At 37.9% G+C, this 12,499-nt stretch overlaps 1 protein-coding gene and 1 non-coding gene across 2 annotated transcripts in view; both read left to right on the forward strand.

Annotated features, from left to right (window-relative positions):
* LOC134226697 (dopamine D2-like receptor) overlaps positions 1 to 12,499 on the forward strand; it is a 1,014,775-nt gene that overhangs the window by 893,394 nt on the left and 108,882 nt on the right. The window contains exons 7-8 of the mRNA XM_062707645.1: positions 4,365 to 4,588; positions 6,033 to 6,119. Coding sequence (XP_062563629.1) covers positions 4,365 to 4,588; positions 6,033 to 6,119 — 311 coding nt within the window. The remainder of the gene's footprint in view (positions 1 to 4,364; positions 4,589 to 6,032; positions 6,120 to 12,499) is intronic.
* Trnaa-ggc (transfer RNA alanine (anticodon GGC)) lies at positions 2,380 to 2,455 on the forward strand. Its single transcript has one exon. It is a non-coding gene; the product is annotated as a tRNA-Ala (tRNA).

A 12,499-nucleotide genomic window follows, 5' to 3' on the forward strand; every position in this document is an offset into this window, starting at 1 on the left:
CAGAAATAGACATTGTTGATTTTGTTTCTTTATTTCTTCCGAAGTATCAATCCTAGACCCTGAATGTGGTCAAATAGTTGAACATTTTCATCTAGTCTTGAGTTAATAAAATGTTTCAAGTTCTTCTCCTTTGATTTGATTTTCTTGTTCCGTCGATCTGTCATCATATCACCCTGCAAGTAGCGCATATATTCTGCTGACGTGGATACTTCCTCTTGCTGGAAAAAAATGACTATCGCGTAGAATTTGATCTCTCCTCCTCTCAGCAATCCATTTAGCTTATTGTGATAACCTTCAATCGCGTTTGTAGTACGAGGAATATTTTTCATCAGATTCGCCTTCATTGACCACACCTCGGGTGGGAATCTCGGTTTGGATCGACGAGTAGCATGATTTCTCTTCATTTTGCCCAAAACGTAGTTGTCCGACACGTAATCGAAAAAAGGTTTCATTTTTCTCGGCGCATTCTTTTCGACGGCAGCGAATCCTTCAGGCACTTCTTGCGGGTTCAAGAAGGCCAAAGCTTGGGTCTGTCGAAATGTCAATTGCATTCTCGTGCTTTTAGCATATTGTCCACTCAATCCAAGTTGCTGCAACCGTTTGTACCAGCTTTTGGATAGATGGAAATAGCATCCGCCGGAGGCGAGCCAGCCTGGGGCTGCAAGTCTCCTTAATAAAGCTAATAAAAAAAAAAAAACAAATAGCATCCGGACAACGTCGAATCAGGAAATGCTTCTCTGATGGCATTCATTTCAGCCACCTCAAAATCAGTCATAATAACAGATGGGTCGATATTGATTTGATTGTCCTTGCATTTCTTAGTCAACAGCTTGAAAGCTCTTCTATATGTGGCCTCTGCTTTATTCGGAAGAAGAATATGCACAAAGGGAGCAAATTTTCGGCCCATTCCTCGACCGATTTATCCATGAACGGTAAAAATTTGCTTAAATCCCTTTGCAACCACAGAAAATGTGCCGTCTACAATCATCACTTCGGACTGACTAAGTCGCGTCAAATCATCAACGGTAGTGAAAATGATTATTCTTTGATCGTCCCTTGCACTGTTGGCCAACATAAAGTTTCTGCCGTCAGAAGTTTTAGTAAAATCATCAATTATGTTTTCAAAATCGGTAGGGTCTTTAGGTAAAGTCGCGCTGCCTCGTTGGCGCTGGCAGATTCTTCTTTGTGCCGTTTTCGAAATCGTTGCCTGAACCTATAAGTAAACGAGAGAAAGATGAACCGATAATTATATAGAATCGTTAATTGGAAGTTAATTAGTTTTTTACGAGTACTGCTGAGCTAAGAATAGTGTATCGACTACACTGCCGTCCTACGCATATTTGTCCCATGTTTGCTGGGATTTCCTATATACATGGGACAGTTATGCGTAGAACGGCAGTATAATAGAAATTGAAATTCTAAGTACTTGCGAGAAATATTGCACACAAGTTTTCAGTTGTTATTCCCGAACACGTGGTTCAGTCTGTTTACCTACCTCAATAGGGAACTGGGGAGCACATGTTCGCATATTTTTTTCTGGTTTCTCCGTACCCTCTCTTGCTCTGCGCTTTAATGCCGCTCGGTAACGCGTCGATTCGACATCCAGTGAATCAGGAAGATGATTATGCTCCGTTGTCGCTAGTAAAGCATGACAATTATTCGTACCAATTTCTGTTCTTGCTCGTCTTTTACATTTCGGGCCTTCTTGCTCTCGCCTCAGGGCACACTGCCAATACACTTTTCGTTCGACCTAGATTATTGAGTTCCATGTGAAAATACAAATGTTTTTTAATCAATTAAATTTTTAATAGTTTACCTGTTTATCCTTATGATAGATGAAACCATTGTGCAGCAGCTTTAAACTTTTACCACATTTGAGTTCAATCAAAGTTAATTGCCTATTTCCGGGGATTAAACCACCCGACTTGGACGTTAATTTACAATGTTATGGAAACTCATATGTGAATATGTACGTTATGTGGAAGATATTGATTTGAAAAATGTATTGGAGGTAACCACTTTCCCTTCGTTGTAAATTAACGTCCAAGTCGGGTGGTTTAATCCCCGGAAATAGGCAATTAACTTTGATTGAACTGAACCTGAGTTGCGTGCTCTTGCCTACGCAATGCGGTCGGGTCTGAGCTTGACGACCGACTGGCAAATGCTTACACAACCTCACTTGATCAGTACCGTTGCTGATGAAGAATGTGTATAGCCGCCAGACATTCTAAATACTCACGCTCCTCTAATGTGGACGTGTACAATACACATGTGGAAGTATTGGCTTGAGAAATGGATTGCGAGTGATTTGACTATGCGTCCAATTTGGGGAATCTCGAGCTCGTTCAGTAGCCGCTAGGTTGCGAAGGCCGACGGAGGTCCTTCGTAGCTTAGTTGGTTAAAGCACCAGTCTGGCGTACTGTAGGGTCATGGGTTCGAGTCCCATCGAAGGGAAAGTGGTTACCTCCAATACATTTTTCAAATCAATATCTTCCACATAACGTACATATTCACATATGAGTTTCCATAACATTGCACATTTGAGTATTTCAACACCGTTTTCATCTATGCCCGCGTCTTTTTCGAAGTCGGGAAAAACTTCCTCCATCTTCGATTGATTAGGAATGAGTGACAACGTTCAGGCAACGTGACAAGCAATAAATGTGAACAATGACCACTTTTGCACATTGTTCTTTTTGCCATAATTATTTTATACCGGAAATTGAATAGTTGTCACTTTTTAATTTGTTCGATCGAAGGTTGTAAAATTTTCTTGAAATATGGTTTTCATAAACTGTTTGTTTTTATTTCATCGAATGTATGGTTGTTCTATATAATGACTACAATGTTCTCTCATTGTTTTACCATTGCATGTGACGGAATGGAAATTAAAAAAAAATCAAGTTTTGTTAACAAATTCTATTTGATTTAAGTGTGATAAATACTAAAACAAATAAATTGCATTTATTTGATATTTTTATTATATTCTTTTGTTTTCATAGTTCCATCAAGATATTGATAACAATGACAACACAAATCGAAAAAATTTTTTTTCACTTCTTCCATTTCATAGTATTGAAATAACGCAGACATTTCAGACCGTTTGCGATTTGGGCGTAACTTATTTTGTACACAAACATTGGAAGGCGAATTCCTGCTAAAACAAGCATTTCATGAGGAAACCACGGTATGGATCCGATAGATTAAGCTTTCCTCTACCAGATAAGGGAATTAGTTTAGGATGAAAACGCTTGCATTCTCCGGAATTCATGAAGCAATGTTTGTTTACAAAATAAGTTACGCCCAAATCGCAAAGCGGTCCGGATTTCTTTATCGTACCGAGTAAAAGATGGGCCCTTAAAGCGAACAATCAGCGCAAGCCATTGTGATGAGTCTCTGTAGCCATTAAGGTAGAAAAACGTGGTTAATTTAATTCTTTCAGAATATTTGAATGTTTTTGACAATATGACTTTTTTAATATAGTTCGGCCATAAATAAACAGGCCCACATGTGTCTTGCACTCCGAATAAAACGTCTTCAGAGTATACGTTTTCACGATAAATTGTACACATTTTATTTAATAAGTTATTCAGTTATACTAAAGTTCACACATTTTATTTTCATTCAATATGATCACTTGATATACAGCACATCTGTTTGTCCTGCCTAAGGCGAAAGAGGTAGTAATTCCTTCTTATCAGTAAGCGAATAATGATATACCCTTATTTCAAAGCGCGTATTTGCCCGGAATAAGTCAAAATAGAAGATGATTCCTTCTTGAAAAGCACTCAGTTGAACGACGGTAAACGGAAAATCATACATTAAAACACGCGGTGCTCGCTGTTAAAAGCACGCGTTTTTTTTCAACTTAAGCGAAAGAGTACACGAGGCCTTCTTCAAATGCACGCATTTGTTCGGAATCACATAAGTACATGATTCCCTTGATGATTCCTTCTTTAAAAATATTCATTTGCTCTGAAAAGTGCAAACGAGTTGGTTAAAAAATAAATAATTATAATAAGCATAAATTTGTTAATTATATTATTATTTTAATGATGTAAATTTTTCACTTATAAAAAACATTTTTTCAAATGGAAACAACAAAATTTCATCAGAAAAAAATTCTGGGATATGGTACATTCTGGGGAATGGTTTTCTGGGGAATGGTACATTCTGGGGGAGTGGTTTTCTGGGGAATGGTATTCTGGGGAACGGTATTCTGGGGAATGGTTTTCTGGGAAATGTTATAGAATCGAGTTTATTACACTCTCGTTATCATTTCAAATTGTCCATATTGCCACCGTCACATTCAAAACTACAATCATATTGAAAAAAACTATTGTTTTACCTTTTCCCTTTTACAGGCCCTACGAACGCGAGCGAAAAAGCAACGAGCAGCTCGCAAGCCCCACATATCGGAGATCACCGCCGGCGGTAGTCTGATAGAGAACATTGCTCAAACCAAGATTGCCACGGAGACGCAGCTGGATGGCAGTACGAAGAGTGCCGGTTCCTGTAAGGTCCTGCCAGATGAGGCGCCCACCAACACGGCGTCCGGTTCCAACGAGGAGGACGACGACAATGCGGGGTAACTAGAAGAACGCCTCTCCTGGGCGCATTTGTCATCACACTACTTACTCGCATTTCATAGTTCGCCTCATGAGACATTAACAATGGATTACATGTGACACACAAATATTGGAACACATTACGTGGCACCATCATAGCATCAAATGTTCGCATGACTGATTGGCAAAAAACTCACGCGCAAAAAACAGAAAAGGACACCATCATCATCATCTCGTATTGCTACTCTGTAGGACACCAATCGTGCCACATATGCTTTCCCCAGTTGCTCTGCATTTAGTCGTTTCTTTCCCGATGTAGGTCCACATTGTGTTCGATGTCAGCTTTACGGTAGAAAAAATCACGTCACAGGTGGATCACAGTCCGTGGGGGTCTAGAATCAATTCAGTTTATTTTTTCGGAGAAGCCAAATTCGTTGCATATTATTGGGAAATGTACATGGGGAAAGAGAAGGGTCAGTACGTGAAAGGTTGAGGAAATGACGAGAAGCTGATGAAAAAGGTCAAATAAGGCAGAAAAGTGAAAGCATAATAAATTCAAATGTTACGAATGTCGTGTAACTTGCTAAATTGTAAAGCTAGAACAAATATTTTATACGCATTTAAACTATCAAGATGTAGAATAGCAAATTGGAAGAGTTGTACAAGGACTGAGATAACTCCATTTGAAATTAATCTTCTTGCAATACACCGAAATTTATGGTTTTTAGAAAAAGATTTCTGTAGAAGCCTGTTCGACAATTTTTCGTTAAATTGATCATTTAGAAAAATCATTCAATCACATTTCCATTCTGGGAGAATGACATTGCCCATTTATTATGGATGAATTAAGATAAAATGAAGCAAATTCTACAGAACCCAATATAAATTCACAGTTATAATAAACCCAGTAACCAAATCCAAATAATTGCTTATTTGATCTTTCCATTCGGTGAAATTAAATTCGGTTATTTTAAAATTCGAATTCATTGAAAATTTGAAGGAGGTCAACCTTTTTGGATAAGATTCATTTGAGTCTTATTTGTGCTTTAGGGATAGTTTTCGTCATTTCATTTGACACAGTGTAAATTTAACATAAAAAAAAACTGAAATCTCAGTCATCATTTTTGTTCATCACACCAAATCACAGCTCATCCCTCCAAGGGAATCAAATACTGTACAAACAAAAGCAAGCCCCACACGTCCGTTCGGAGACGTATTACTGTCACCCACAGAATCACAGTGAAACCCCCACTGGGCAGTTTTCCGTGGCACCAATCCATCCACGACACACACACAAAAACAATCGTACACAAACCCACACGTACACAGCCGTTATCCGCACTTTTGATGCTGATAATTCATCCCTGGTGTGGCCACCATCTCGCGCCATCACACGTCTCCTTCCCATTGCTCACCAGTGCCTTGTTCTTTTTTTTCCCCCTTACCGGTTGCGGCCCTTCACAGGTCCCCTGACATTGATGACTGTCATGTGATTGTGAACGATAAATCAACAGAATTTATGTTGGCCACGGTCGTGGAAGAAGCTGGAAAGTATGTGCCAAACACCCGCCGATTTTGCTTTTTCATCGTTTGCTCTGTTATGAGGTTCATTTTTTTTATTCCTTTGTAATCCCCCTCGCACAAGATCCCCAGCCCCATTCCTGGAATGTTCCACTGTTTGGCTTTTGTGGTAGAGGATGGTTCAAAATGTGTCTTTGAAAAGTTTGTGTGTATCATTACTGGGAGTTAGGAACAATTTAAGAAAAAAATCATTGCCGTTCGTATTCGGAATTCAAACGGTTCGTTTTAATCTTGGTCTTTGGAAGTCTTGGAAGTGTTTGAAAACATTGTAACTGTTTTTACATAATGCCGTTAGCAACTCCATAACTTCCATTCATTGGTGACATGCCATCAATACTTTTTGAAAACAGACATTCTATTTGAACCACTCTCTGAAAATCTAGAATTGAGATATGAGATGGCACAAAACGTAATACTTGCATGCCTTTTGTATATTTGATTCCATGGTGCCATTAAAACCACTCTCCCTTACTTACAAAGTTAAACTTTTTGATGTGCGTGATATATTGGCAAGTCGTTTGTATGTTCCTGCGTTTTTTGTTTGTTTTTTTTTGTGCTTTTAATGATCGTTGCTATTAGGTGCATGTTTTTTGGTTACATATCTTTTGCCTTTCTACTATTATTGCAAGTTGTGTAATGAAACTGTGTTTCAGCTTTATCAACTATAAAAGTAGTTTTCTGCTCGGAATTTTTATTTAAATTTGACCAATAATCTATGTAAAAGTGTGGTTCAATCATATAAGGGATAATACCGTGTCCCTGAGTAAATGTTATTCTGGTCTACTGATTGTCCTTTTGCAGCGCTTGCTTGCAGATTTCGTCTCCGCTCTACCGTAATGTGTAGCCTACCCACCTCTACTTACGCTCTAGAATTTCATTTGACATTTTTCGTAAATGTCTTTAATAATTCTTTACCTCCAGAATTATTTAAAAAAAAATCAAGATAACTGCAAGAACTCTTTTGAAAGTTATTTCAGGATTTTTTTCGATACCATTGGAAATATCTTTCCTCGGAAATTTCTTCACTAGCCCCTCCAGAATTTCCAGCAAGAATTGCAAATGGAATTTCCGAGGAATTCCTTAAAGATGGCTTTTCAGACTTTACAAAATCAAAACACTAACTAAATAACAGTGTTTTAATTTTGTTAAGACTAAAAAGCCATCTCCAAAGCATTAAATCACAGTCGAAAGTAAAAGGAAATCCTTAAGGCATTTCCGACATTCTTAAATTTCTTCAAACATATTTTTTGTACATTCCTCATAGAACTCTTTCGGGGACGAGCTCGGTGGTCTAGTGGCTACCGCTTCTGCCTTATAAGCAGGAGGTCGTGAGTTCAATTCCATGCTCATCCCTTTCCTACTTTGTATTTCTATCTTAGTTATTTCTGTGTTTCACGTTCTACTAGAACGATTCCTACTGTTAAACCTTCAACACTAACAATCCAAAAACCTCCCGTGGCTCCTATGAGAGGTCGTAGAGTTCTCTGCATCTTTCTTAAGTAGTTGTCCAACTAACCATCCTTCCCCTTCCTCAGCATTCGCAAGGACGTGGCCAGGACAGATCTCGACTATTGGAGAGTGCATTGTTTCCATCTAAGAGATAGAGATTAGTCTCAAATCAATATATGTGGTATCCGATGAAAGTGTTACTTACTCCCATACAATAGTCTTGGCTTATACCACCTACGAATTTGTGCGAAATGCTCAATGATAATGCTAATGCTAATTCCTCATAGAACTCTTTCGGATTTTCATCTGTGGATTTCCCCAGAAAATCCTCCGAAAATAAATTCGTAGATATATCCAGATTTTTTTTTGGAAATTCAAAGACGGAATTCCAAAAGAATTTCGAAAATTCTTTCGAAAAATACTTTACGAAATCTTTTTGCAATTTATTCAGAAAACATTCTTTTAGACATTCCTTTGAAAATTTCTAGGAATTCCGACCAAAAAATTCTTTAAATATTGCCATTTCCAGCTCTCGATGGATTTTTGGGAAAATCATAGATCGCACTTTGAGCAGTGATGTCAAATATTTTATAATATCTATTATTATTCCAAGCTTCATCTATCATCATCTTATTGTAATATGCTTCCGCAAAGAATTCAAATTATAACTAACTTGAAAGTAGCGAAAAGATTAACTTTCACTACAAATCATTATTATTTTTCAGTTTCAGAGTTTGATCAAACAAATGTACTGGCAACCCTGCCGAGCCCACGTGTTCATTTGAAAACATAAACAACTTTCGTTGGCGCCAACCCGTTTCACCCGATTCATCAGCCCACCAACCGGGAGAACAAAGGATTTTGACATCTCGCACTTATGACTATCTCGCACTTCTGAAGTGCGTAGTCCAACGAGGTGGGAAGTGCGCAATAATTCGAAGAAGTTGTCAAGAGTGATCGAGATCTGCAAAACTCTCGTAAATAAAGACTACAAAAAAAGTTCTCAAGACTCAAGTATTCTTTAAGGATTTTTTAAAGGCTTCCCTGTAATAATTTTTGAAGGAATATCTTGATGCCTTTTCAAAAGAGTTTTTGGATCGAGCTTCTAAGTAATTTCCTGATTCTTTTTCGAAAGAATCCCTTCAGGAAACTTCGAAGGAGAAGTTCGGAAATTCCTTCATGAGTTCCCTCGGAAATTCCTTAAGAAATTCATTCGGAGATTCCTGAAAGGAATACCGGCGGAACTACGGGAGCCGAAAGAATGGAACTCCTGGAAGAATTTATAAATTTCTGAGAATTCACTAAAGAAATTCTTGAAGAAAATTCCAGAAATGATTCCAAGATTTTTTTTAGATAATTTAAAAAAAAATTCGGAGGAATTTCTGAAGGAATTTCTGGAGGAATTTCTAAATTTATTTTAGTTCATGAAATATCACCTCGATGAATATTGGAGACATTTTCGAAGCAATTCCTAAGGAATTCTTGAGAATTCTCGAAAAAGTATGATTTTCTTACTGGCATGGATGCTTAATTCCAGATTCAAAACTGTGTCCAGACTCAATACTGTCCAGATTTTCAAAGTAATTCCTGAATAAATCTCTAGAAAAATCCCCGAAGAGATTCCTTCATATATTCCTGAAGGAAGAGTTTCTGAAAGGAATCAAATCTAAATCTAAAATGTATGGCAATTCAATAGATATTTTGAAAAATTCCATTTGAAGTTATTTGATTAATCACTATGTCTTAGATTCTATCTATCTAAGACATAGTGATTAGTCCCAAATCAATATCTGTGGTAACGGATGGAAGTGATGCTACTCTCATATAATAGTCGAGGCTTGTACTACCTACGAATTTATGCGAATTGCTCAATGCAATAAATTTCCTGAATAATTATTAAAGGAATCCACGAAAAAACTTCAAATGGAATGTTTAAGCAAATACCTATTGGAATTGCCATATGCTTTTTTTGATTTCTAGATTTAGATTCCTTCAGAAACTCCTGCACTCTGCAATGCGCTCTCCAATAGTCGAGATCTGTCCTAGCTACGTCTTGCAAATGCTAAGCAAGGGGAAGGATGGTTAGTTGGACACCTACGTAAGTAAGACGCAGAGAACTCTACGACCTATCATAGGTGCCACGGTGTTTTTTGGAATTGTTAGTGTGGAAGGTTCTAACAGTAGGAATCGTTTTGGTGGAACGTGAAACACAGAAAGAACTAAGATAGAAATACAAAGTAGGAAAGGGACAAGTCTGGAGTTGAACCGACGACCTCCTGCTTATAAGGCAGAATCGGTAGCCGCTGAACCACCGAGCTCGTCTATTTCAAGAAATTTATTCAACAATTCCTTCAGAAATGCGTTAAGAAATTCCTTTCGAAAACCTATTCAGGTTATTCTTTGGAAACTCCTCCGATAATTTATTCGGAAATTCCTTCTGAAATACATTTTGAATCAATTTCAAGAATTTGTTCTGAAATTTATCCAGAAAACCGTCCATATATTCTTTCGAGAAAATATTCTCTGGGGCCCATTTCAATATTTTTCTTGTAATTTTTTGTAGACATTACTTTAGTAGGGTAATTCGCCAAATGTTGAACGGCTATTTTCTTCGCCTATTGTTGAAAACACGTGCATTTCTTATGGGAGTTCAACAATAGGCGACAAAATTAGTCGTTCAACATTTGGCGGTTTGCCCTAAAACAATGTTATATTCTCTTCAAAATTCCTGCAGGAATTATTCCGGAAATTTTGTTGAAAGAATTCTTACGAAAAAATTATTCAAGAATGGTGGAAAAAAATTCCGGAGGATTGTTAAAAAAAAATTAAAAGGATTTTCGTAAGAAATTTCTAAAGATTTATCGAAGGAATTCTCGGAACGATCTTTAAATGAAATTACCGAAGGATTCCTAAAAGAATTTTTGACGTATTTTCCGAAGGGATTCCCGAAACAATGTTCAAAGCGAATTTCGAAGAAACTTCAAAAGGAATCTTCGAAAGTCTAAAATTATTCCTGGAAGAGTTGCCAATAAATTCGGATAAATGAGTGAAGCAATTCCTATAAAAATAAGTTCTGAAGGAATTTCTGGAAGAATTAACGAAGCCCTTTCCCTAGAATTTTCCGAAGGAATCCCTGGAGAAAATTCAAAAAGCATCAATGGAGAAATTTTCTAAATTATTCCTGGAGTGGAAGACAATTCTGAAGGATATTTAGAAGAAATTTTCTAATTAATTCCTGAAGAAATTTTAGAATGAATTCTCGAGAAAATATTCAAATGAAAGCGGAGAAATACCGATTGGATTTTGCATAATATTCGATTCGGTGGGTCACGTGCCCCATAGTGCTTAACTTCGCCAGTGATCAGTGCTCCTATGTCATGCTTAGTTCCGCCGTCCGATGCTAACTGACTTTCAAGATATGGAAAGTTTTGGGGCTTTCTCCACTGTTTTCCCGGCTACCGTAAAGTTGAAGGAGTTGTTCGTGTTGACATCTAACGATTTGGTTTTGTTGACGTTGATGGTGAAGTCGTTCGGCGTTGCGAGCAATATCTTCAGCCAAATTGAAGTACTTTAGATGCTCCATAGTAATAGGCTACCAGAGCAGCTCACGGCTTGGTACACGGTTAATCGCAACCACCATGATCTCGTACAATGAGGAACAGTAGTGGAGAAAGAATACATCCTTGCCAAACTCCAGCTACTGCCTGTATGATGTTAAACAAAGCTCCGTTATGTAGGATACTGCACTTCAAACCGACGATTTCTTTTGGGAACGCCCTTGCGTCTATATCGCAGTTCAGACGATCGATAGCTTTTTCGTAGTCAATGAACAGCAATTAGGGGGACTCTTGGAATTTGTTCATTGTCCACACACGATCCTTCGGGGCAAAATGCTGCTTGATGCTGTCGGAGAGTCGTGTATCCGACTTGAGATAACTTAGCACAGAACTTTTAGTACAATACACTGTAACATGAGGACTAGAGTGGGGCGTCATGGTCATTTTTTCAAATCAAGGGTTTTTCGAAGCCATTCTGGGTCCTGAACAACTGTGCAGAATTTGGGACCGATTGGTTGCTTCCTCGCTTTCCGCATCGCCTTCGAAGTTTGTATGGAAATTAGTATGGGAGAACGTATATTTTTGCATTTCTACTACTAGAGGTTTCAGTTCATCGTGAACCAAGTGGCACATTACGTTAAAGTATAACCCAAAAGATGCCGAAAAACTTTGCTGAAGGAGGCACGTTGCTGGAACGTCCACGAAAAACGTTATAACGATTCGAAGATTGAGTGTTCAAACCATATGTAAAAAATCATTTATTCTGCCAGCACTGCCGAACTACGTGGAGTAATAATTTAACTGAGTGTTTTTTCAAAATTATTGATTTTATAGGACTTTTATAGGAGCTAATGGGAGATATTCGAAATGATTTCACAAAGTAAAAATTCCGACTAGAACGAAAATGGGTTTTGCCCTCTGACAATTAAAGGTTATCCGGTAGTGCTGGCAGAAACATTGATTTCTTGCATATTTAAACAATCAATTTTCGAAACGTAATAACATGTTTTGTAGACCTTCCAGCTGCGTACCTTCTTCGGCAAAGTCTTTCGGGATCTTCCAGGCTATATGCTAACGTATTGAGTCACGTGATTGATAATAAACTGAAGCCGCTAATAGCAAAAATGTAAAAAAGTACGTTTTTCCATACTAATCTCCATGTAAATTTAAAACGCGATGCGGCATGCGAGGTCGCAACCAATCGAGCCCATATTTTGCACAGTGGATTGGGGTCCAAAAACGATTCAGAAAAACCTTGATCTCACTTGATCGGACGAAGTTTGAATTTTTTCCATACAACTGCGCCCCACTTTAATGAGGACACACACAGTCGGATCACCTTTT

The sequence above is a fragment of the Armigeres subalbatus genome, chromosome 3 (assembly GCF_024139115.2).
Source record: "Armigeres subalbatus isolate Guangzhou_Male chromosome 3, GZ_Asu_2, whole genome shotgun sequence".
Taxonomy (NCBI): Eukaryota; Metazoa; Arthropoda; class Insecta; order Diptera; family Culicidae; genus Armigeres; species Armigeres subalbatus.